The sequence below is a fragment of the Natator depressus genome, chromosome 6 (assembly GCF_965152275.1).
Source record: "Natator depressus isolate rNatDep1 chromosome 6, rNatDep2.hap1, whole genome shotgun sequence".
In the NCBI taxonomy this organism is placed as follows: domain Eukaryota; kingdom Metazoa; phylum Chordata; order Testudines; family Cheloniidae; genus Natator; species Natator depressus.
In genome coordinates, this window is record NC_134239.1 from 75,480,812 (window position 1) to 75,505,063 (window position 24,252).

General features: G+C 43.2%; 1 protein-coding gene across 2 annotated transcripts in view; it reads right to left on the minus strand.

Annotated features, from left to right (window-relative positions):
• The window catches only part of FAM98B (family with sequence similarity 98 member B), a 57,815-nt gene that overhangs the window by 6,960 nt on the left and 26,603 nt on the right, over window positions 1-24,252 (minus strand). Inside the window, exons 7-8 of one of the 2 annotated variants that reach the window (XM_074955753.1) lie at window positions 20,681-20,848; window positions 7,341-7,434 (exon numbers count right to left, since the gene is read on the minus strand). In XM_074955753.1, coding sequence (XP_074811854.1) covers window positions 7,341-7,434; window positions 20,681-20,848 — 262 coding nt within the window. Of the gene's footprint in view, window positions 1-5,867; window positions 7,435-20,680; window positions 20,849-24,252 lie in introns of those variants that run through there. The other variant, XM_074955752.1, reaches the window with a different exon arrangement.

Below are 24,252 nucleotides of genomic sequence, written 5' to 3' on the forward strand. Positions count from 1 at the left end.
GAGTGGACTTGTAGGCCCTAAAGTTTTACACTGTTTTGTTTTTGAGTGCAGTTATGTAACAAAAACACAAAACTACATTTGTAAGTTGCACTTTCATGATAAATAGATTGCACTATGGTAAATGTATGAGGTGAATTGAACAATACTATTTCTTTTATCATTTTTAAAGTGCACATATTTGTAGTAAAAATAACAAAGTGAACACTATTCACTTTATATTCTGTGTTGTAATTGAAATCAATTGATTTGAAAATATAGAAAAAACATCCAAAATATTTCATAAATTTCAATTGGTATTCTATTAACAGTGCAATTAAAACTGCGATTAATCGCCATTAATTTTTTAAATCACAATACATTTTTTTGAGTTACTTGTGTGAGTTAACTGCAATTAATCAACAGCCTTAAAAAAAGAAAAAAATCACCAAATTTCTGAGGGTTTTGTTTTGTTTTTTTAATTCTGACCCTTTTGACCTCCCAGCCTGTCAAGAGTCACATCTCTTAGTCCCCAGGCCAAGTAGAATCTTAGAGCCAGCCCTTTAGCGCCCAGTCCCTTAATCTGTGACCAATTTGATATTCTGGTGTGACAAAATCCATTCCATCCTCTGGGGCAGAGGTGACATGAACATTTCACCGATAATTATTATTATTGCAGTTGCACCTAGGAGCCCCAGTCATGGACAAGGACTCTGTTGTGCTAGATACTGTCCGAACATTGTAATGTTTAATTGGGAGGTGGGAGTAATAGCCTCCATACAACAGCTGTGTCTCCTATAACGTCTAGCATCCTCCCCTTCTAGCTCAGTATTTTCCCTCTCAAAACCTAGCAGTTCAAATGCTGCCTTGATCTCTCCTCCACCTTACTCACCCTAAAGTCAAGGACTGGATCCTGTGTTTGCAAGTCAATTTTCCCTGGCTGAAGGTGCTAGGGTGAGTTTAACCCAGTCTGCTTTTAAAGCAAGAAAGTGTAGATACCGTTAAGAGGCAACTGAATAGTCTTTCAAATTATTGTCAGATGAACATCCATCTGGCCAGGATGAAAACTGTTTGTGTTTCAAGATGAAGAGATTCATTAGACTTTCAGATGTATAACACATTGACTGAATGGGGAACCATTATCAAATGTAATTCAACTAAATATCAGAAACTTGTGTAACTGAAGGTATTTATGTGCAACATCTACTCAGAGCTCTTCAAGAATACATATTCTTGTAAAATAACTTATGTAGTCTATTGTACACTGAAGTCTTAGCTGACCAAACAAAAATAGCATGTGTACTTTGCATTCAAGTATATGGTAATAAATGTACATTTACCCCATCAAAGCAATTCAAATTGTTAAATATAAAGTGTATGTAGCTTTTATTTAACAAAAAAGTTTTAAAAGTCCAGTTGAAATGACTTATAAAACTCTGTAATTTTAAATTCTTGTTTTGAACTTGGGTCTTGGGCTGGTATCTCTATTGTTGGGTAAACCAAGCAGAGATATAAGCTAAGATGATTTGTAGGTCGAGTGCTATTTTACTGACTGTAAATACATGTACAGTATGTAAAGATAATTGTTATGCATGTGACTTCTTTTTAATCAGTAGCTGTGAACTCTGTGCAGCTTCCGTTACTCATACACTAAACTTGAACTATCCAGGATAACTGATAAGCATAATAAAATTGCATGTCTGTGCTCAACAAAGTAATCCCAACTGAACGTGGACCATGCTTGCAACCTTGCTTTGCCCTCTCCCTTTCATATTTCTTTTTTTCTTTATGAAAAGAATTAAGGCAAGGGAAGTGCTCTACAAGTTTGACTAAGATGGCTTTCAATTTTGAATCAGTGGATACTAAAATATAAAGCATCTGTGCTTTCTTACGTCTGTAGATACTGAATGAACCAGATATATGTTGCATCTATTGTCACATATTTGGAGATTATCCAGCAAATTAAATAAAGCCTGAAGAACCTGGCTATCTGCTTAAAAGAACCCTGTCAACTAATTTTAGGGCTAAAATGATAAAAATCTGATTTCATATAATAGAAGATGAATAGAAATACATTTTAAAATTAAAGAGTTCTCTGAAGTTATGTGAATCTAACCACAAAGCCATTGTACCTAAAGCAAGAGAACCAAAAAGTAAAACTGACGCAAAACAAAAGTGAAATTTATCAGCTTAACCTATTTCTCCAAATTAAGTGAAATGCTACGGTAACTTTTTATAATATACACAGCAAAAAAAATATATTCTTCTTTCAACTTTTCCACTTGTGACAACCAAAGGCATTAACAACAGGAAGAATGTATAATAAATAAATAAATAAATTTACAATCTCTTTAAATTACAATTTGGCAGCTGTCCCATGGGATTTTCATGCACGCACGGGATTTATCCAGGCCCAGTGCAATAAACTAGCATTAGGGGTGCAAATTGTGTTTTTGCAATGAGATTTGCAGACCCTGTCTGAACCAGCACTTCTGTCCTGTAAACCACATCCAGAATCAGGGCTTCATGTAAGGAAAGGTTTTTGCAGTCTCAGTTTTATTTTTCTCTTAACTCCATCTCAACTTCTCCTTTTCCCTTCTTCTATCATTTTGGTGCATGCGGTATTGTCATAAGGATATCAAAAGAGCCTAAATATGAGTCATATGTCAAAATGTTATAGATCAGAGATAAAACTAATCAAATCTCTCCTGTTTAAGTTTAAGGACTGGCTAGACTGCCTCTCCCCTCTTTTCCACATCAAGCAAAAATAGTCATCTTAGTTAAATATTAAAATCCAGTCAATCAGCTGCCATTTTGGCTCTGCTATACCTGTGTCTTGATTGTCAGCTGCTTCAAACTACATTAATCATCCCAGCAAACACAAAAAAAATGGGGGAGGTGAAAGGTTGGGGTAGAAATTAGATATCAGCCTGTGTACTGTACACTCAGTGATTGTACAAGGATTATTTGAGTGACTGGGAGAGATCCATTTACAGGAGACTGCCCAAGATAGGTATGATTGTTTCACATATATTGAAAGTATTCAACCAAAAGATAAGTAGCGAAAATCTGGAAATTTCAGGGCATTAATAGTAGTTTCAGGTACTATATCTGCCCGTTAAGTGAATATTTGCAGTTTTATATTAATATTTTCCTATATTTATATCCTCTTGCTCTGTGACCCATACCAACAGCAGAAACTGACTAAACGGGGGAAGGGAACTGACTACACAAAAGTGAAAAGCACAAAGTAAATAAACTGGAAAAAAAACGTTATAAATTTTTCATTTCTAGTCATTGTAGGCCTTGTTGAGACTAGAGACAATGGTGAGTTTTTAGAAATGTGTTAGCTGACATTAGAATTGGATGCTGTCTAGAAACTAGTTTAGATAGGTTTTAACGCCTTTAAAATTGTGTTAACATACCATGACTTATCCAATTTAAAAACACCCACTTCTTTCCCTAGTGTAGCTAAGGCATTAAGATTAAAAAAATAGAAAACACAACAGAAAAAAAAATTTAGAGAAGCATAATTTGGTTTTTTGTTTTTTTTAAGTGGATGGTGTCCCTTTAAAGGAAATACTGCTTATCCTTAGATTTCTAGTCTAATCGTTTGAAGTGTTGATTGGTTAGTACTGGTACAAGAACAAACTAGGACTAACATTTATTTCTGTTTGCCTAACATAGAGGAGTCACGTGTAATTACTGTAAAGTAACTTATGTGTGTTGGAAAATGCAAAGAAAATGTTGCAATAGTAGCAATCTGCATTAATGTTTCTGTAAATTTGTTCGACATCTATAGTGGTGGTAATTTGTAGAACTTTGCCTGAAGATAAATGTTAAAGACAACTGACCAAGTGTACAGATTGTAAAGATTTTTTACATATAAGTAAGTTTTCTTTGTGTAATATTTATATTATAAAAGTTGCTAAAAACAACTGAATTAATGCCTATTGTAATTTTTTTGGTCCCATAAGCATCCAAAACCTTCTTCTCTGGCAGACTTGCCTGATGCCTAAAATACATCCAACAAGATCTCTACTCTGGAATCAGCATCTCTGCATGATGAACTAGGAGCATCAGGATATTTCTTTCACCACTTCCATTCCCATTCATCTTCCTTCAGTCTAATATCTGACACACATATGGAGGACAGATTGACATCTGAATGGTCTTTTCCATTTTTAACTACTACAGTCCTTACTTTTGAACTCTGCCTCTCTTTACTCATGCAAGTTACTATGTTTTCTCAAAAGCTGTTACTTCTGAAACTCCGCAGTTGGCCAAGACTTTTGCCACACACTCATCTTCCAGGCACGAAGGCTTTGTCTTCATTGACACAAAGCCTTTTTTTCCTCCAGCAAGATAACTGATGCACATTAGTTATCTCACTGTAAAATCCTAAGTAGAGACAAAAGTTTGGAGTGTTTGCTGAGGCAGCTAGGTGAGGTTGCACCATATCCCACTTGTGATTGACCTCACCTAGTTTATCTTAACAGTAAAACTAAAGAGCCTTGCTTCCATTATGCTTTCACAGGATAGATAAAGCCTATTAGTTATTCCAAGGGGGGGAGGGGGGGGAACTATACAAACATGCTATGCTTTCATCTTTATGTTCAAAACTGTCTCCTTTTCAAGGACAGAACTTGAGACAAATTAAACATTATGCCATTTTGACTAGTACAGTAGCCTGCCTAGAAATGTGTTAATGTATTCATCCCACCAATCCTGGTGAGGCTTTTATTTTTCATAAAATACTTTGAAAAGCACATCACACCCAGCTCAATTAAAATTAGGGGCTACCAGACCAAGCAGAACTGTCTCAAGAATTCAAAATGGCAGGCCTCAAGATATTTCTTTTCTTCCCATTAACTCAAAGTTAGTTCTTCCATTCTTGCAAGCTACCAATGGGAGACCATTCTTTAAAGTACAGAAGCAATGTATGACAGATCTCAACCACACTGTATAAAAGACGCAAACAAACTTTAAATACAGTACTTTATTTTTCAGTGTTCACGGCTATTAAAGTGTTTTCTTAAATCCTGAAAATAATTTTTTCTCCACTCTCAAACAACCCTCCCTCCCCCTACATTTTGGATGGATGATCACTAAATGAGAACGTTTTAAAAAAATCAAATGTTCACAAACATATACAACAAAATCCACATTACCCTCCCAAAACACAAGCTGTATTTACTCAAAACCAAAGTCTTGAAAATTCATTGTTCATGACAGAAACGTAAAAAAAAGATTGTGAGAACAGGTTTAAATCAAATCTATTTTTTAGAAGATTTTATTGCATCTTTTGAAAGTTAAAAACATACAGAGAACAGGGGAGACAAAATAATGTCATCTCTGAAGTGTACATACTTGTTCATTTTATTGTTTTTACTTTCTTAACTCTTCAGATTTAAGAAAAAAAACCACACCAAATTTATTTCACTTTTATTTTAGATCTGTTTTAGGTCTGGTCTACATGCTGAAGGTGCACGGATATAACTAAAGGTGTGATGTTGCACCGATTTAGTTAAATTGGTACGACTGTGTGTGGCCACTCTTACATGGGTTTAAACTTGATTTATGTCTGTTTAGCATCTCCCCATCAATCCTGTCACAGGCATGCTAAGCTAGTTCAAATCCAATGTAAGAGTGGCTACACACAGCTATGCCTGTTTAACTAAAAACCAGTAAGATATTTCACCTTTATTTAAACTGTTGCAACTATAGCATATAGACAAGCCCTTAGATTTTCCTAGCCTCGGCCTCTTGGTGCTATTCAGATGTCACTTGTAGCAGAAGTCACCAAAACACTACTTTGGGACAAACAGGCAGAATTTCAGCTTAGGGACTGTATGTGAGAGAAAGGGAAACTGTTCCCTTCCTTTCCTTTCCCTCCTGGCTCTTCTTCTACAGAGCCAGCTTGGGGACAGCAGAGTTCTGTATTGAACTTCTGTCCCCATCCTGACCAAAGTATCTGACAGGACAGAGCTAAGCTAAACATACCTGGAAACACTGCTCTCCACACTCCCTACCTCCTCCTCTCCCTAATGCAGCAGGAGGCTGTCAGTGGCTCCCCTCTTACACAAGCAGCACGTGTAGGAGAGGAGCTGGTGGTGATGCTGAGTAGCACCAGTAGCTGAGAGAAACAGTCGGCTGACAGCTACAATAGGCCAGGAGCTGCTGATGGTTAGCTAACTTTCCTAATTCTATGAACAGCTTTTTCAAAATAGTGCCCTTGGTTTGCTCATGACCCCCTTCATGTAGGATTCAAGGGTTTTCCGCTCACACGACAGTTCAGTGCACAGTCATCTTACTCAGCCTTCTGGGGCTTATGTGCTACAGAAGACCATGTAAGTGACCAACTGACTAGGTGCAATGGTTGGGGAAATTTTCCATCATGGGTAACAGGGTCTGATTTTAAAGTAAGTTTCATAGAATGCCACTTTTAGCAGATCATTTTCATTTTACCTATCAAGGTTCATCACAAATCAGCTTTTACAATGTAAGTTTTTGGCTTTGAAATATTTTTATACATTATATATAAATACAGCATAGCCTTGTTTTGCTGACCATGGAATAGCATAGATTCAATACATCACTTGGAAACAATGAAGCTTTTTTGTTTTAAAATTTTTAGAATATTTTAGATTAATTTCTGAAGTTACATTTTTTTCAATTGTCCCATACAGAGGACTGAAAGAAGACAAGAAGCTGGAACCAGCATTCTACAGTCCTTTTAAAGCATATAAAACTAAGCATAGCCTACAAGGCCAAATTCCCCCTAAATCACTTCCTGTATTCTGGGTATGACAGGCAATAATTAAAGAGATCTGAACATAAAACATTGAAAAAAGGAAAATTCATTGTTTCTATTCACTTTTCTGAAGTCTGTTATTAAAAAACTAAACTGTTTAAGAATACACACGTGAGTAGTGCAAACGAGGACTACTTTAAGACATCACATTTCTGTATAAAATAAATGTTCAGTTGACTAACAGGATTCAATGGTAATATCAGGGATCAAATGCAGTGATTCATTAATAAAGAGATCATAATTAATTTTCCTATCATAACACTAATCCATTGCTAATATACACACCTCCTGCTACCAGTAAAATCACAACCACGTTTTGTCAGTTGTTAGTATCTTCTGTAACCTCCTCCTCCTCCTCCCCTTCCACCATATGGATCTCCATAGCCACCTCTACCACTGTAACCTCCCCTTCCCCCATAGTCTCCCCGTCCTTGGAAACCACCTCTCCCACCACCACTGAAGCCACCACCACCTCCTCCTCTGCCACCTCCTCCCCCCCAACCACCCCTCCCACCACCACCTCCTCCCCCCCAACCACCCCTCCCACCACCTTCTTGTCTCTTCTGCCAAGGGGGCATTTCAGGAGGTGGTGGTTCAATCTCAGTTGGTCTGCCTCCACGGTCTGGCACTCTCCCCATCAAGACCTGTGTAGAGAAATACACAATGCTTATGTTTACATAACAATAAGGCTGCTGAAAGGATACAGAAGTAATCTTGTGGATGAAGAGCATCTGCCTACTCATCACAGGGAATGCAATCCTACCCAGAGCAATCTGTGGGAGTTCAGACTTCCAGGTTATCATCCCATGTCTGCCACAGAGTTCCCATGTGACAATAGACAGCCTCTCAGAGTCAGTTTTCCTTCAGTACCACCAGCTAGCTACTACCTAGGGTGGTCAGGGTTAATTGTTTATAGTGAGCTTTGAGATTTTTTTTTAAATCACAGGTGCTACATAAGGGCGATCAATGCTCATGGCTCCTTAATCCTTATATTATGATGCTGTTTAAATTCAACCAGAACGGCAAACATCAGTTCAAATCCCATCAGAAAATACTGCACTGACAGCTACAGTGGGTAGCATATATGATCTGACAAAACGGGTAACCATATGCAACTATAAAATGTTCATTGCTTTCTTTTCAATCAGGCATTACTGATGCAGTGTAGAGAACTGAAAAAGCAACCCAGTCCATAATGCAATGCTATAGTAGCACCTTCAAGTGAAAAGTGGTATCTTGAGATTCACTTGACATGAATTGATGTACAAAGAGAACATTATTTGGAAAAAAATATTCACACAGCATGTCATTCTAACATGAAGAGACGCTGTACTCCAGTCAGCTTACTTCTAAGCTGTCATGCAGAAAGACATGACAGTTTTAGTTACCCAAGTAGCCTGTTGATAATTTTCTTGCTTTCAGAGGTTCTCTCTCACCCCACCATAATGTATACCAACATGCAAGCTACTCAGATCACTCTCAGTCAAAACAGCATTAACACGTATACTGGATACTAAATTACTATTTACAAAAACAAGGAAGCATGTGTCAAGTAAATCCCTGGATTCCAGTTGGCCACTCATGGGATGTCCTGGGATCACTCTCATTAAAGGGACATACCAGTTTTGTTTGACATACAACCCTTGGGTCTTACTCTTTCATTACTATTCAGGACACTGCCTGATCCACATCTAATGTCTCCTCTTGTTTCCATCTCACTCTCGATCTGCACCTCTCCTGCTGCTTCTCAGTTTCTTGCTCTTTTGACCCACGCACACTTCATCATCTAACCGAACCACCCACTTCCCAAGTATTCCAAAGCCAACCCTCCCCTAAGTCTGCCTGTGTCCAACCTGCAATACCCATCCCTTTCAACTGGCTCCTACACCCTGCAATTACTACCGTATTCCATTTGCACCCCATTCCATCTGCTTCTACTTTCCAAACCTTCAGCAATCTGCCCCCTTTGCTCCACCCATCACTGCAATTAACATAAAATAGGAATCCTCAGCAAGATTCCAATTTACCCCTAAAATAAATAAGAAACATGGGGACTGTAGTGGTGATTATGTATTCCTTCTAAAAAGTCTTTGGAAGTTTGTAGATAGGTAGTTAAGAAGTAATTTGTTTCATCTTCATTTGAGTAATTATGAAAAAAATTATAACAAACTAGTAACATTGTTTGTAGTTATTGAGTTTCATCATTGATATGTAGCTATCACATTTACATAGGTAAACCACAATATTTTTTTTTAAATTTTGTAGTAAGAATTTCATTCCCATAGATGCCTGTTGTGCCTAGTTTCAACAAAAAGTTTTAAATTTATCAATGAGTTATAAATCTCAGAACATTAGGCCATAATGAAAACGCTTTTAAATCCTTAGCTGTTATGGTATGCATAATATTTCTGTGATGGAAGGAATTACAAAACCCTGATATTTAGTAGTATAAGGCCTTCATCCTAGAAACACTTAAGCATATGCTTAACTTCAGACAAATGTAAAGTTAAGCATGTGCATAATTGGGGCCCATTGTTGTAAATAAAGTACCAAGAATAAATAATGCATTTGGACATATTGGCTACTACATTTAGCTACAAGTCCTGAAATAGACTATAAACCCTATGGAGATCCCTTTACAGCTTTGGGGCTTTACACTGTTAAAAAAAACAAAAAAAAACTTGTCACTATTAAAATGAACCAAAGATCTATCAGCAATAAATATGTACAAAAAATAACATTCCCCAGATAATCCTGTTTCTAATTAGGTGGTAGAATTAGATGTTACAAAATAAAATGGTGGGAAAAAACTGTCAGAAATAAATGACAAAGTCATTTTAAATGAGAGGCAGATGGGGGAACCATCCAAAGCTGGATTTAGCAAGGTATAAAAAAGACCCCTAAAGATTAATATTTTCAATAGCAAGCTATTTTCTGATTAAAGTTCATGTCATTTTATGATTTTGGAGAGCAGTTAAAAAGTGAGAATCTTTTTTCCATTATGTTTTAATTACAGGAGCATAGTATATGGTCCAAATAACTCATTTGCATGTAATTATAACCATAATATTTCTTAACCATGGAGACCACTTTCATTAAATAGTTACACAAATTGTGACAAGCATATTGATCCTCAACTGTGATTTCAAAATATCAGACAATCAGGCAAGCGCCTCAATAATATGAAGCCTCAGTTCCTCACATTCCCAATTTCAAGTTCTGCTGGTTGAGCAATCTGGAAATTCACTTCATTTCACTAGTTCATAAAAAGAATGATCTCAGCAAAGTTTCTCCTACTCAAGAAATAATGTACACTTTAACATCTCTTGTGACTTGAGTCCCTGTTAGTGAAGCTACAATTAGCACTGATGACCAATGACAAATTCAGTTTTTCTCTGAGGTCCTCCTTGCAAGAAAATGTTTGGATGCTCTTCAGATTTCTCAAGATTCCTTGCAGGGCTGCACAAATCCACTTTGACAGTCTCTACTGACTAGAAGATTTTGTAGCAAATCCAGGGAATCAAAAAGTGATATCTGATCATTTTTTTCTTGAAGTATCCAGGCTTGCCATTTCTACAATGGGTTTCTTCTGCTCTGTAGCTTCAAAAAAGCAGGCCCAAACTTGTTAGCTTTCAGGGAAGGCTAGGCTGCCTCTGAGAAATCTGCCCAGTGAAGCAGCTTCCGAAATTGGAAAATGTGTAAGGATTCTTATGAGACACAAGGCGGGTGAGGTAATATCTTTTGTTGGACCAACTTCTGTCGGTGAGAGAAGCAAGCTTTCAAATTTACACAGAGCTCTTCTTCAGGTCTGGAAAACTTACTCAGGCCAGGTCTACATTTCAGACCTATATTGGTATGACTATGTCACTCAGGGGCGTGAAAAATCAACACTCCTGAGCAACATAATTATACTTACCTAATCGCTGTGTAGATAGCACTATGTCAATGGGAGAGCTTCTCCAGTTGAGATAGCTACCAGCTCTTGGGGAGGTGGATTAACAATGCCAATGGGAGAAACTCTCCCGTCAGCATGGTAACGTCTTCGCTAAAGTATTACAGGAGCTCAGCTGCACACCACTGCAGCACTGTATGTGAAGACAAGCCCTGAGTAAGTTTCCCACACCTGAAGAAGAGCTCTGTGTAAGTTCAAAAGCTTCTCTCTCACACCAACAGAAGTTGGTCCAACAAAAGATATTACCTCACCCACCTTGTTTCTCTAATATCCTAGGACCGACACGGCTACAACAACACTGCATACAACTAAGGATTCTTGTGACATTTATGGCCATTTCCTGCAATATTCTGGAGAAATCTTATTGAATTAAAGTTTAAAGTACTTTAGGAGTTCGTTGTATTAAAAATACAGCTGGTTTATGTATTACTGTGGGGCTGTATGGAATATCTTTAAGAGGAAGACAGGATTAAGGTGATCTCTAGGAAGTACCGTGAGCTTCAAAAAACTATGCTGAACAATGTAGCAGACACAAATGATCTTTTGGGACAATATGTCTGAAGTGGAATTCCTAGGAAATACTTGGAGGAAGGGACTGTAAACTCCCATCTACATATTCAGCCTTTGGAACTTCACCTTGAGGGACCTTTGGGCTGCTGATCACCTGTTACGTGACAAAAGAGACATAGGAAGTAGTCTGTGCAACAAGGTGGATCCTGGCAATCCTACGGACCCCGCTGTCCACTTCCTGACTCCCGGCTTCATCCCCAGTTCCTGCCTTCAACGCTGCCCTGTTTCCGGCTCCTGTCCTTTGTCTTGTTCGAGGCCCTGAACACTGTCGGCCTGGTGACTGACTGCTCCGGCTCAGACCCTAGACTATGGCTCTTTGACTTCCAACTCAGCAGTGTCCCTTGGCTTCAGCTCCTGTTTTTTCTATGACCCCAGTTTCCACTTTTGGCTCAGACACCTGGCTCCTGATTCTGGACCTACCCCTTGGCCTCGGGTTCCTGACCACCAGGCCAAACCACCCACAACTCGGTCGCTGCGCAGAAGGTCCTGGTGGACGCAGCTGTCTATGGGGGGCAGCCCGGAGACGGAGGTGCCTGCTACAGCCTCGTCAGGGGAGAAGGATGAAGAAGCCAAGGGGGGGGGGGGATGCCTCCTCCGCACCCCTAGAACTGGGCCAACTGGCCGAGGCTTCCGGCACTTTTTGTTCAGATGTGGCCGACCAGGAAGCTCCAGACTGCGCACTTTGGGCCTGCTGGTACGCCCTCGGGGTCCACAATGGCCACTGAGTGGGTCCTTACCAGTGCACCTGCCATGGGCCTGCCCCCACATCAGGGCGTCCACGGTCTGACTGGCGCCGGTCCCACTCCGAATACCGCGACCCCGTCTCCGAGCCTGAGGAACGGGATCAGGACCGCAAGGGCCAGGGAGGTTCCGAGCAGACCTGCTCCGGCGAACAGCGCCAAGAAGCTGGAGAGCGGCATCCTAAGGCTGGGGAGCAGTGTCATGACCTGGAGCAGTGCTGAGATGGAGAACTGCGGCAAGATCGGTGCTGAGTCCGGGACCTACTCCACGAAGACGACAGCTGTACAGAGCGGCGCCACATTCAGGAGTGGTGCTGGAAGTCTGACCGGTGCCATGAGTGCGACCAGTGTTGGGACTCCGAGCAGTGCCAGGACCTTGAACGGTGCCGAGTTTCAACCGACGGTCAGATCAATGCTGGCTTGCCTCGAGACTGTGCCACACGCTGAGGTACCGGACGCTTGTTGTGGAGAAGAGGAGACCCCTGTGCTGTCATGGCAACGAGGTCCCTCGCAGCCGCAAAGGTGTCAGGGGTGGACAGCAGCTGTACTTCCACAATGCTGTGGGTCGGGGTGTCCAATGGCATTGGACTCAACAGCTCCCCTTGCGGGGCTGAAGTCGGCAGTGCCGCATCCACAGCCTTTGCCCCCGGGCGCTCCTCTCTGCAGGGGTGGCTCTACCAATTTTGCTGCCCCAAGCAGTTGCCACCGAATTGCTGCTGCGCCCGAAAGAGCGTCGGAGCTGCCGCTGAATTGCCGCTGCGGGACACGGACTGCCACCCCATTCTGAATGCCACCCCAAGCACCTGCTTGGAAAGCTGGTGCCTGGAGCCGGCCCTGCTTCTCTGGGACGCGCCCAATTGGCCGGCTCCAGGGGGGTGGGCCTCCACACAGGAGAGCCACTCTTCTCCTACTTCTGGAGCGGCAGATCTCGGCCGGAGTCCATCCATGGTGCCGCTTCCACCACTGCCGCCGGGGTGCAGCGCACCGAAGAACTCAGTGCCGGGTCCTGCTGCACCGAAGGAGGCTTGGGTCTAAGCAGCTCCTTAAGAGGTGGCACTTAAGATGAAAGTCCCGCTCCTTTTTGGTCCTAGGACGAAACCCCTTACAGATCCTGCACTTTTTGGCTTGGTGAGGCTCCCCCAGACACTTCACACAAGAGTTGTGGAGGTCGCCCGTTGGCATGGGCTTGTCGTAGGATATGCAGGGTTTGAATCCCAGGGATTTGGGCACGAGAGCCCTCCCAAAGGAAAGCAATCGGAGCGGAGGGAAACCCCCAACCCAACTACTACTAACTACAACAAAATCAAAAAAGAAACTACAAGAAAGAACAACTACTATTAGAATCAAGCTAAGGAAACGTGAGAACTTGCTAAGCAAGACGCCACAGTTCCAATGACCGTCATGGGCGGTAAGAAGGAACTGAGGGGGCGCCGGGTTGGCAGGGTCATATATTGAGTGCCATGCAGGCGCCACTCCAGGGGGCTCCACAGCCGACCCAATGGATGCTGCTAGGGGCACCGTTCCCCCTAAGCTGTGCGCGTGCACACACAGATCCTAAACCCTGCGCATGTGGCAAAAACACTGCATGCACAAAAATTTGCACTGAAGAAATTTTTTGCACACACGGCCTGTCAAAAATTAGAGGGAACATTGGCTAGGGGAAAAACTTTGCGACAACCATGTGCGCAGTGCGCGCATACCTAATTGGAATCAATTTGAGCAATCACTCGAAGAAGAAATGTATTTCTTGCACCCCTCAGAAGCAGAGCAAAGGCTTATGGGAGTCAGGGATAGCAGAGAAACGGAGGGCGAGGGAAGCAGTTGCTGGGAAGGAGCCTGGGAAAGAACCTGAAGGATTGTTGGGTGTAGATGGAAGAAGTATGGAACAGGGTTTTTTGTTTTGTTTTTTGTTTTGTTTGGTGGGGGGATGTTAGTGAGCCTCCCCCATGCATACTCTGGCTGATCCCTAGCCTCTCCATTCAGTCAGGCACATCTGCCCCTATCCCTTGTGTCCCTGCACCCCCACTCAGCCACCCCTCCTCCCCCTGTCCCCATGTGTTCCTGCACCCCCTACCCCCCATGTGGCCCTGCACCCCCACTCCCATTCAGCCCCTGGCTCAATGCTGTCACCTCACTAGCTCCTGTGCCTCTGTCCCAGTCTATAGAACACCCCCCCAGAAGCCCAGCCTGCCCTGCACTGTCCCCCCTCATCATAACCTCTCACCTAGCCCCGCAAGCAGGACACTGTGAGGAACACATCTTCTCCACAACTGGCTGCTCCAGTCTGTGAGCCAGCTGCCCTTTGTTCTGGCGCCACAGCAGCCCTTGGTGGGTGAAAGGTGTAACTACAGCACCTCTCCTGCTGAATGTATTTTCTCCGGGGGGGGGGGGGGGGGGAATCTACAGGGGACATGAATTCTGCGCGCCTGCAGTATTCCCCCAGGAGTAGCCTCTAGTAGTGATGCAGAGGTGTCAGCAGCCCATGATCTCCATGGTCCCAGATTCTAGCCCTACAGACCCTTGCACATTAACAGTGTTTGGCTTTGGGGGGAAAAAAAAACGGTAAATTTATTGTCTGATGTGAAACTGACACTATATTTGGCAAAACCCTTGGGTCAAGTGTAAGGAACAGTTTATCCCTATGAAAAATGATAAATGGCAGGTCTGCCATCAACGCATACAATTCACTCAGCCTCCTAGCAGATGTTATAGCAATAACAAACAATATTAACAGATAAAAGAAAGAAGACTCTTGGCAAGGTTTCAAAAGGCAGCTGCATAAGCACAGACAAAACTTAAGATCCCATGCTGCAACAGTATCTCTCAAGAAAGGAGACCTGTTACATAACCCCTTTAAGAACTTTTTAACTGCACCATGTGCAAATAATGATCTACCATCCATAAAGACAAAATAAGGTGACAGAGCCACCAAGTGGATTCAGAGAGGAATCATAACCCTTTAGGCTTTAAATAGATCACATATTCCAAAACACAGAACAGAGGCAGTAACTGCAATTCAAATTTACACTGCATTGTAAAAGAGACACCGAGCCCACTGCAAGTGACAACATTTTCTTGCAGACTGCTTTCTAAAGGTAAGCAATAATTCTGAACCATTACTGAACAGGATTGCTCTTCCACTAGTCAGAGTCTGACAAACCAGGCCATCAGATGAAGAGACTGAGGATACAGATGAAGAATTCTGCCATACTATTGTAACACCAGGTACAAAGACAAGGGAAGCAGTCAATACACTCCTCCTGACAGCTGAAGCAGGTCTATATCCATATACCATTGCTGTCCTTGCCAAGCCATGTGACCCAAATTGACCTTGCCTTGTCCTATCTCATGTTCTTCACCACCTTCTGAATTAATGGAAAGGGGGGGGGGGGAGGAGGGAAGTAAAGTAAAAGCTTTGTTATCTGGCACGTTGGAGGAATGGGGGGTGCTGGTTAGCTAAAAATTCTGGTTAACTAAGAATTATACTTACTAATGGGTTGGGGCGCGGGAAGGAGTGCGGGGCATGGGCTCTGGGAGGGAGTTTGACCGTGGGACCAGGCTCAGGGCAGGGGGGTTAGGCGGGGGACGGGTTTTAGGGTACCAGTTCCGGACAGTGCTCACCTCAGGTGGCTCCCTGCAATTGGTGACATGTCCCTGCTGCTCCTAGGCAGAGGCATGGCCGGGGGCTATGCACGCTGCCTCCACCCATTGGCTGCGGAGCCAGCACTCAGGGTGGGGGCAGCGCACAGAGCCCCCTTGGCCATTCCTCCGCCTAGGAGCAGCAGGGACATGTCGCCGCCTGCTGTGCTGTCAGCAGTACTGACCAGGGTCCCTTTTAGACTGGGCGTTCTAGTCGAAAACCAAATACCTGGCAACCCTATTGAAAATTTGTACTGGGAGAGATCAGAAATGCTGGTTTCTAAAGCTTTCCAGTTGGTAAAGTGCCGGACAACACAGCTTTTACTGTATACAGAAGCCACTTTCCCCAGTGCACTAGGAAAGTAGGAGATAGACCAGTTGTCCTTTTCTACTCTTGGACAAAAAAGATGACACTTCTGTGACGTTATCTAATTAAAATATGGCCACGTAGATCATTGTTGCCACCGCTGTTATATAATTACAACAAGTCTTATACAAAGTATGTCAAGTAAGGGGTCTATACAAAAGTTACGATTTGCTGAATATGATTATCCAATTTGTATGCATGTATCATTTTCGTATTTGAAGTTATGAGTATTGGCTCTCTCTCTCTCTCTCTCTCTCTCTATATATATATATATTTCAAATGCGCTTGCTTTTGGGTAGCACCCACAAGGTATTTAGCCAGCACACTGTGAAGGAACTATTTAAGTTGAATGGTCCATCAAAGAACACTTAACTCACGATGGAAGATGTCTATCTACACTTAATGGACTTTCCTGTGAACGTTCTAACTGGAATATGGATAATGACCTCTGCTATGACTAAGCGAAGCATGCATGGACATGTGACTTGCTCATGTGACTCCAACCACCATCTTGTTACCTGTAATTTTCAACAGTGAGAACAATGGAATTCCCTTCACTTGGCAGATGCTGTAAAAGGCCCTGGAAACATCTCTATTTGGCCTCTTTCTTGCTTAAGCCCCTGGACTATGAGCTTATACTAATAGGAGCATTCTAAGCAAAGGACTGAGGACCTTCCAATGATTTGGAAGCAACCAGAGATTTAACAAGCCAGCAGTTTATTCCATCACCGCTATAAGCCTGAACCAAGAACTTTGCATTTATTGTATGTATTTGATTCCTTTAACTAATTTTAACTCTCACCTCTCATTCTTTTTATAAACAAACCTTTAGATTTTAGATCCTAAAGGATTGGCATCAGTGTGATTACTGGATAAGATCTGAGTTGTATATTGACCTGTGTGTGTGGCTGGTCCTTTGGGATCAGAAGAACCTTTCGTTTGATGAAGTTGGTTTTAAATAACCACTCATCATTAAGTCTAGTGTTTGGGTGTTGAATCCAAGACTGGAATACCAATGGAGGCTGCATTTCTGACTTGTTAGCCAGTGAGGTGAGCCAGAATTTTACTTTTGTTGCTGGTTTGGTATATCTCATGGAAGAATAACCACCAGTTTGTGGGAGGGGTGTCTACCCTTTTCCCCAGCAGATTGTCCTGAATTTGGTATTCTCAGTTGTGACCCACGAAGGCACGGTGACAACTTTTTGTTGAACCTGGTTGCAAACCGGCCTACAACACTTGATCCTTTAACGACCACTCACGCATCTGAGAGCTGTCCCTGCTTAATTGATCTGCCAAACACATTGCTCTCCCTTGCTAAACACGGGGCCATCAGGAAGACATTGTGTGTTTACTGCCCTCTTAGAGATAGGCTGGCAGGAAGCAAGAGCCGCACAAACTAGTTTAACAGGTTGCAAAAGTCCGTCCTACTTCTCAAAGGAGCTCCTAAAATGTTAAATACCAGATGCGATGTTTCATACTGTAAATTAAAATACACTAACTATCTTAAAACTACAGAAAACTAATTATCTAATATTAATAGACTATTCCTATAAGACACTACAGTAGGAGAAAACCCTGGATCCTCAGGAACAGACTGTTCACTTTGTCTGGTGCTGAGGTTGGAAGAAACGAGGAGCCCCCTTTTATGCCCTTCCCCTCAGAACATTAGCAAACATTGAGGGGAGGGATAGGTGGGAGTGCATGAGCACTCCAACAGGCACTGCTTGGAGAAGATTCAACAGTTGGGCTGCACTGGTCAGTGCATTACCCATAAGCAGGAATATACTGGGCCACTCAAAGAATCATCAGGTACCATCTTTCACACAGGCTCACCATCCTTTCAGTGGGATTTTTTTTTTTTTTTTAAAACAGCAGTGCAACTTCAAGAGCAGGCTTTTAATGCTAATTAGTTGCAGGCTGTATTCAGAAAATAGACTGAGGTACCACAATGTACAGTCTTCTGAAGGAGATATCTGCTGAAGTTTGGATGGCTAACATGTTAAGTCTCATGCACATATGCAGAGATAGACAAGTTGCTACCTTGCAGATTTCTTCAAATGATGCAAAGGAGTTCTCTCCCCAGGAAAGGGATACTGCTCTGCTTTGCTGACTTAACTTTTACCTAAAGATTTTAGAGCTTTCGTTTTGCAAGCCTTCTTGATGCAAAATTTTAACTACCTAACAGATACCTTTTTTACCTCATGGGTGTTATAGTACAACTAGGACACAAGACTTTCTACAGGCCTGTGATCTTATATGTTTTGAGCACCCTGCAGACATTTAGCATGCATCATTGCCTTTCTTTGGGGTGTTTCGGTTTGGTGCAGAATTGGGAAAGAATCATCTCCACTCTGTGAAAGACACAGTGAAACTTTTGGAATTAAACCAGGCTCCAGGAAGAATACCTCTTTATCAGCACTGAAGGTACAGTACTGTGACTCCACCAATAATTCTCCCAGTTCCCAGAACTTCCATTGCTCAAGTGATAGCCACTTGTAATGCTCCTTCAATGGAGAAGTAAATCAAAACTAATGTGTCCAACTACAGATTCAACTTCCACAGGGCTCCCCTGTATGTTTCCAGAAGGTTAAATAGGGAGACTGCTGTGAAAAAGCACTTGATATAAGGGGAAGACTCCTAGAACTATTCACCGCCAATATGCTGATGAATGCTTTTAGAAAGCGTATGCCTTCAGTTCAATTGCCAGACTACCCCAGCAGTATTCCAGAATTAGAAATGTATTTGATGCTTTGATTCTTCATGTTCTTCTCTACACCATGAAGCACAATTGAACCAAATTTTAGCATATTCCAAGTCTGTTTATTTTTTTCTCAAAGCTAGGAGACTGTTAATTGCTTCCCCTCTCCCAACAGTTGTTTCTATTTAGCATCTACACTGTTGAGTATCCGTAGGTTTAGGGGCACTACCAATCCTTGATTTAGGAGGTCTTTCAAAAGTGACAGAAAGAAAAAAAAAAAGAGGACAGTACCATCTTATCTAGAAATAATGGTGTTCTGGTATAGGCTAGGTACTTATGTGGTCCCCAGCATCATAGCATTCATAAATATTAAAGGAGTCATCTTTACAACAAAAATGTGAAGTATATCCCCAATTTTACAGAAGGGAAACCCAGACAGAGAGATTAAATGATTTTCCCAAGATCCCCAGGAACTGAACCCAGATCTCCTGGGACTTAGTGCCTCAATCACAGGACCGTCCTTCCTCCCTTAGGTTCAGTGGGTTCTCCTTTGATAGGGAGCCTGCCAACCCTGCCTAACTGCAGTAGTAGGAGAGGCTTAGCTGGCTCTTTCAGTAGAAGGTTGCCTTTGAATGGCTGTCCAATTAATCCATAAGTTTAGCAATGGCTGAATCAACTATTGGGAGGGTGACAGTCTGATTTTTTGTTTTGTACCAGCACAAGATTTTTTTTAGACAGATTAGAGAGCCTCTTAATCTTGTTTAGTTAAATTGGAGTGGGAATTACCGCATGCTTTTGTAATTATTAGAGGTATACCGAGCTCTCTTCTGGAAGCTGAAGGAAAGATTTTTATTTATATGATTGAGATTCAGTACCCACAGGGATGACCACCTCTGCTTCCTAGCTTTATCCTGAAAGGAATCTCTCCTCTGAGAGAGGAGATCCTGAAGCAGACAGTTCATTCTTATACTCAGGCTCACTCCAAGTTGCATATGTGACCCGCTCAGAGAAAGCAGGATGGTAGACCATCCGTTGTTGCTGCTGGGAGGCAGTGAACTGGCAAATTTTTCAGAAGAGAGTCAAGCATTTGTCATACCCAGGGACTGACAGATTTGGTCCTGCCTCCTGAAGCATAAAAAAGGAATACCACTGTAGGAGGCGTGAGATTCTAAATCCTCCTTTTTCCGTCCACTGCAATTCTTATCTAGAATTATTTTATCTCAGTGTGAAAGTGACTGTAGGTCTATATACACACACACTACTTACCTCTTGAGGACGCATGTAGGGTATGCGTAGTTACGCACCACAATGAAAAGCAGGCTATGTTCACACTGCAGTGTGTAGCTACATGTAACAGTGAAAGGCTCTGGCACGGGGGAGGCAGAGCAGAAAAGCTCATCAGTGCGAAATTGTCAGAGCCTTTCCTTGCTGCTGGAGTCTTTCACCGCAGCAGGGCAAGGATCCCGCAGCAGGGAGGCAGTGGGACACCACACTGCTAAAAATAGCAGTGTAGACAGCGAAAGCACTGCATGGGTGAGTAGAAAGCCCTATAGGGTTCATACCCACATGGTTCCAGAGAGTCTTTACTTGCCTAAGCCATGCCTCACCATCTGCTGCTATTTATACCCGTAAGGGGCAGGGGTGTAGTGTATGTACTTTACAGGCCAACAAAAGGAGTGTGCAGTGTACTTTGTAACAAAAACTAGGACAATGGAGCTGTAGTGATGCTTATGGGAGTGCTGCAGCACTTCCTTTTCCAGTGCACTAAATACAAGTAGTTTGCAAAAAAGAAGGAAAACCGTATTATAGAGGATAAGCAAAAGTCAACATTCTTGCTAAAGATATCATTAATTACACATTATCAGTTATTATACCACATTACTTTCAATAGCTCTGTGAATCCACAAGAGAAAGAAAAGTATACCTTATTGATGGCACAGGCTGTCTTTTCTCGTGTAGATCCACTACTTGTCCTCATGATCTTTGATAAGTCTTCTCGAGCAGCAAGAAGGTGGGCAAACGTAATGGTTGTTTTAGGAGACAGTGCGTAACGCTTGGGCTGATAAATTCTCGCTATGTCATCTGTTCTAACCTAAATGATAAAGTCAAATATAATTCCGTTGCTAAGTATTTCATGTATAAAAATGCAAACGCTCAATGGCTGTTCTTCATGTGCTGTTTGGTGACTTATACACAGAGCACAAAGTTTAGACATTCAAACTACCTTAGTAAAAACAGTGCCAGTCACTCTTATAAATGTCTCCCGGCCTTGCTCACAACAATCAGCTACTGTACACAAAACAATGGTAATGCAGATGTTTCATTAATGCTGAATCCTAGTATTACCTGTCACAAATTGACATGGTCTAGTCCATGCCCCATCCTGTAACCAGTCCCTTGTGAGTGACCCCTTTAATGTGTCAAACCCCAAGGGTCCACACAGTTCTACAGGGGAAGGCCCACAGCGTCCATGGGTCCAAAACTGGGCCTTTGAGTACCAACCATCCCTGTTTCTCTCTGTGGCTCCTTGCAGCAAATCCAGCCAAGCCAGATGCCTGCGGGAGGCTTGTAATGTATCCCTTCATGGTGCAATGCTCTCAGTATGTATATGCAGGCAGACTTTTCAAAAACAAGGTAACCAGGTGACTAATAAATGGTATACATAATCTAAAAGTGCTTAGGTTAGCATAGAGAAGTGAAGGTTAAGACAGTTCAGACTGGCTCAAGACAAGGCTCCCTTGAGCCATGTTGCTGAAGGAACCATCTCTGCCTCCCTTCTCTGTCTTGTTTCATTTCCATTAGTTTCAGGTGACTATCCTGTATCTCCGATAGCTCAGCTCTTAACATAGACACCTGGTACCTTTTGTCTTTGTTCTCTGGACACAGCCATGCTATGTCCACATCTTCAGCTCCCTCTGCAGCTAGGTGTTAAGTTTTGATCATTGCAGTTTCCATTGTCTCTGGAGGGCTTCCACTCAAATGTGTTATTCCAGCCCAGAAAGTCCTAGTGGCTATGTGTCTCAAATACCTACCCTGATCTCCCACATCATTTGGAGAAAATAAATTCTCCCCTGCCCCCGCAATGGATAGCAATGCCAACATGACAGGTACAGAGTCATACAGATAGCTCATAAAAATATTGAGAATTCCCACATTCATCACACCACGACAACACCTCTCCTTCTCACTGGAAACAAATGGAATCTCTATTTTCCAAAGTACCCAAAGGTCCAGCACTTTAGAAATAAGGCTGCTATTTTAAGGGAATTAAATGTACCCAATTATGAGCAACATGAAAACATAACATCTTGAAAATATGGTCAACTGATTACCAAAAAAAATCAGTATTGCACAGATACCAGCAAAAAGGGCAAAACTACAGTGACATTGTGCAGAATGTGAAAAGAAACTGAGAAGGAGAGAAAATATGAACTTTTAAAAACAGGGAACAAAGGGAGAAAAAAAATGCTCCTTGGGAGACTGGGAGCTTCAGATCAGCTGGACATTTGCCCACTGACACTGGACACACACTGTTCCCTGCAGTAATATATTGTTAAGGAATGACTGACAGTAGGACTTTCCCACTGTGGGAAACTGAAAACCTGAATTCAAAAAACACCATGGTCAAAAAACAGAAACACAGGGGCCAATAATATCAGGGGTGGGCAAACTTTTTGGCCTGAGGGCCACATGTGGGTATAAAAATTGTATGGCGGGCCAAGAATGCTCACAAAATCGGGGGTTGGGGCGCAGGAGGGGATGAGGGCTCCAGCTTGGGGTGCAGGCTCTGGGGTGGGGCCAGAAATGAGGAGTTCGGGGGGGGGAGGGGAGTGGACTCCGGGCTGGGGCAGGGGAGCAGATGAGGGCTCCAGCTGGGGATGTAGGCTCTGGGGTGGGGCTGAGGAAGAGGGGTTGGGGTGCAGGAGGGTGCCCTGGGCTAGAACCGAGGGGTTTAGACAACAGGAGGGGACTCTGAGCTGAGGCAGAGAGCTGGGGAGCAGGGAGCCAAGGGCTCTGGCTGGGGGTGCAGGCTCTGGGGTTAGGGTGGGATGAGGAGTTTGGGGTGCAGGAAGGTGGGACCAAGGGGTTCGGAGGGGGATCAGGGCTGAGGCAGGGAGTTGGGGGGGGGGGGCGGGAGACCTTAGTGGTGCAGGCTCCAGGCAGCACTTACCAGAAGCAGCAGCACGTCCCCACTCCGGCTCCTATGCAGAGGTGTGGCCAAGTGGCTCTACGCGCTGCCCCGTCTGCAGGCGCCACCCCCACAGCTCCCAGAAGCAGCGGCGTGCCCCCCTACGGCTTCTACATGGTGACGTGGTATGGCGCCGGCCATGTGGATCTGTGTGCTTCCCCATCCACAGGCGCTGCCCCTCCAGCTCTCATTAGCCGTGATTCCAGCCAATGGGAGCTGTTTGGGGCGGGGTCAGCGTGCGGAGCCCCCTGGCTCCCCTATGAATAGGGGCTGGAGGGGAGACATGCTGCTGCTTCCGGGAGCTGTGCGGCGAGCCCCTGACCCTGCTCCCTGGCGGGAGCTCAAGAGCCAGATTAAAAGGCCTGACGGGCCGGACATGGCCTGCGGGCCGTAGTTTGCCGACTCTTGATCTAAATGAATAAAGGCAATTTACGTCTGGACTCAGAAGGATAATTTCAGTCCAAAATGTTACTGTTTGGGGAAGTTATAAACTATAGGAAATAAACTAACATTTTTACTATTACTACAGAAAAAGAGGAAGAACCTAAAGATAACAAGATTTTACACATAACATACAAAAGGCTAAAATTAGCTAAACAAAGGGTCAAATTGTTCCTTCCACCTGCATGAGGAGAGGGGACAAAAATCTGGTGGGGACATAGAATAAAGGAGTTGTCTCTTCTCTGCATAGTTCCCTATTCCTCTCTGCAGTTCCTCCCTGAGTGATCTACAGTTACAGAAGGGGCAAGCCTGATGTGAAAAAGGTGGGAAATGGATGTTCTCTGCAGCTCTGCCCCCCCACTTCTCAACTAATCCAACAGAACTAAGTTAAATCTCTCCCAGCATTAACTGAGATCCTTCCCAACTGTATAACATTCAGGACAATATCAGGTGAAGGAGGCTGCCTAGACTACATGGCTCCACACCAGAAGGTAGGGAGGAGAGAAAATGCCTCTCTGAAGATAGTCCTTGATTTTGGTATCTCTAAGAAGAGCTGCACATTTCAAGGAATTCCACCTACTGCTAGAGCTGAAAGTACTAAGGAAAACAGGGAGAGAAGGATCTGGATCTCCGCAGCTTCTTCTGTAACCTCAGTTCCTCAATTGAGGAGTCATCTGGCTCAAAGCCCCAACCCCCAGAATCTTGCAAGCTATACAAAAACCAAGTAGGTCATATGACAGGGGCGGGCCAACTTTTTGGCCTGAGGGCCACATCGGATTTCCAAAATTCTATGGAGGGCCGGTTAGGGGAGGCTGTGCCTCCACAAACAGCCAGGCATGGCCCAACCCCAGCCCCCTATCCAATCC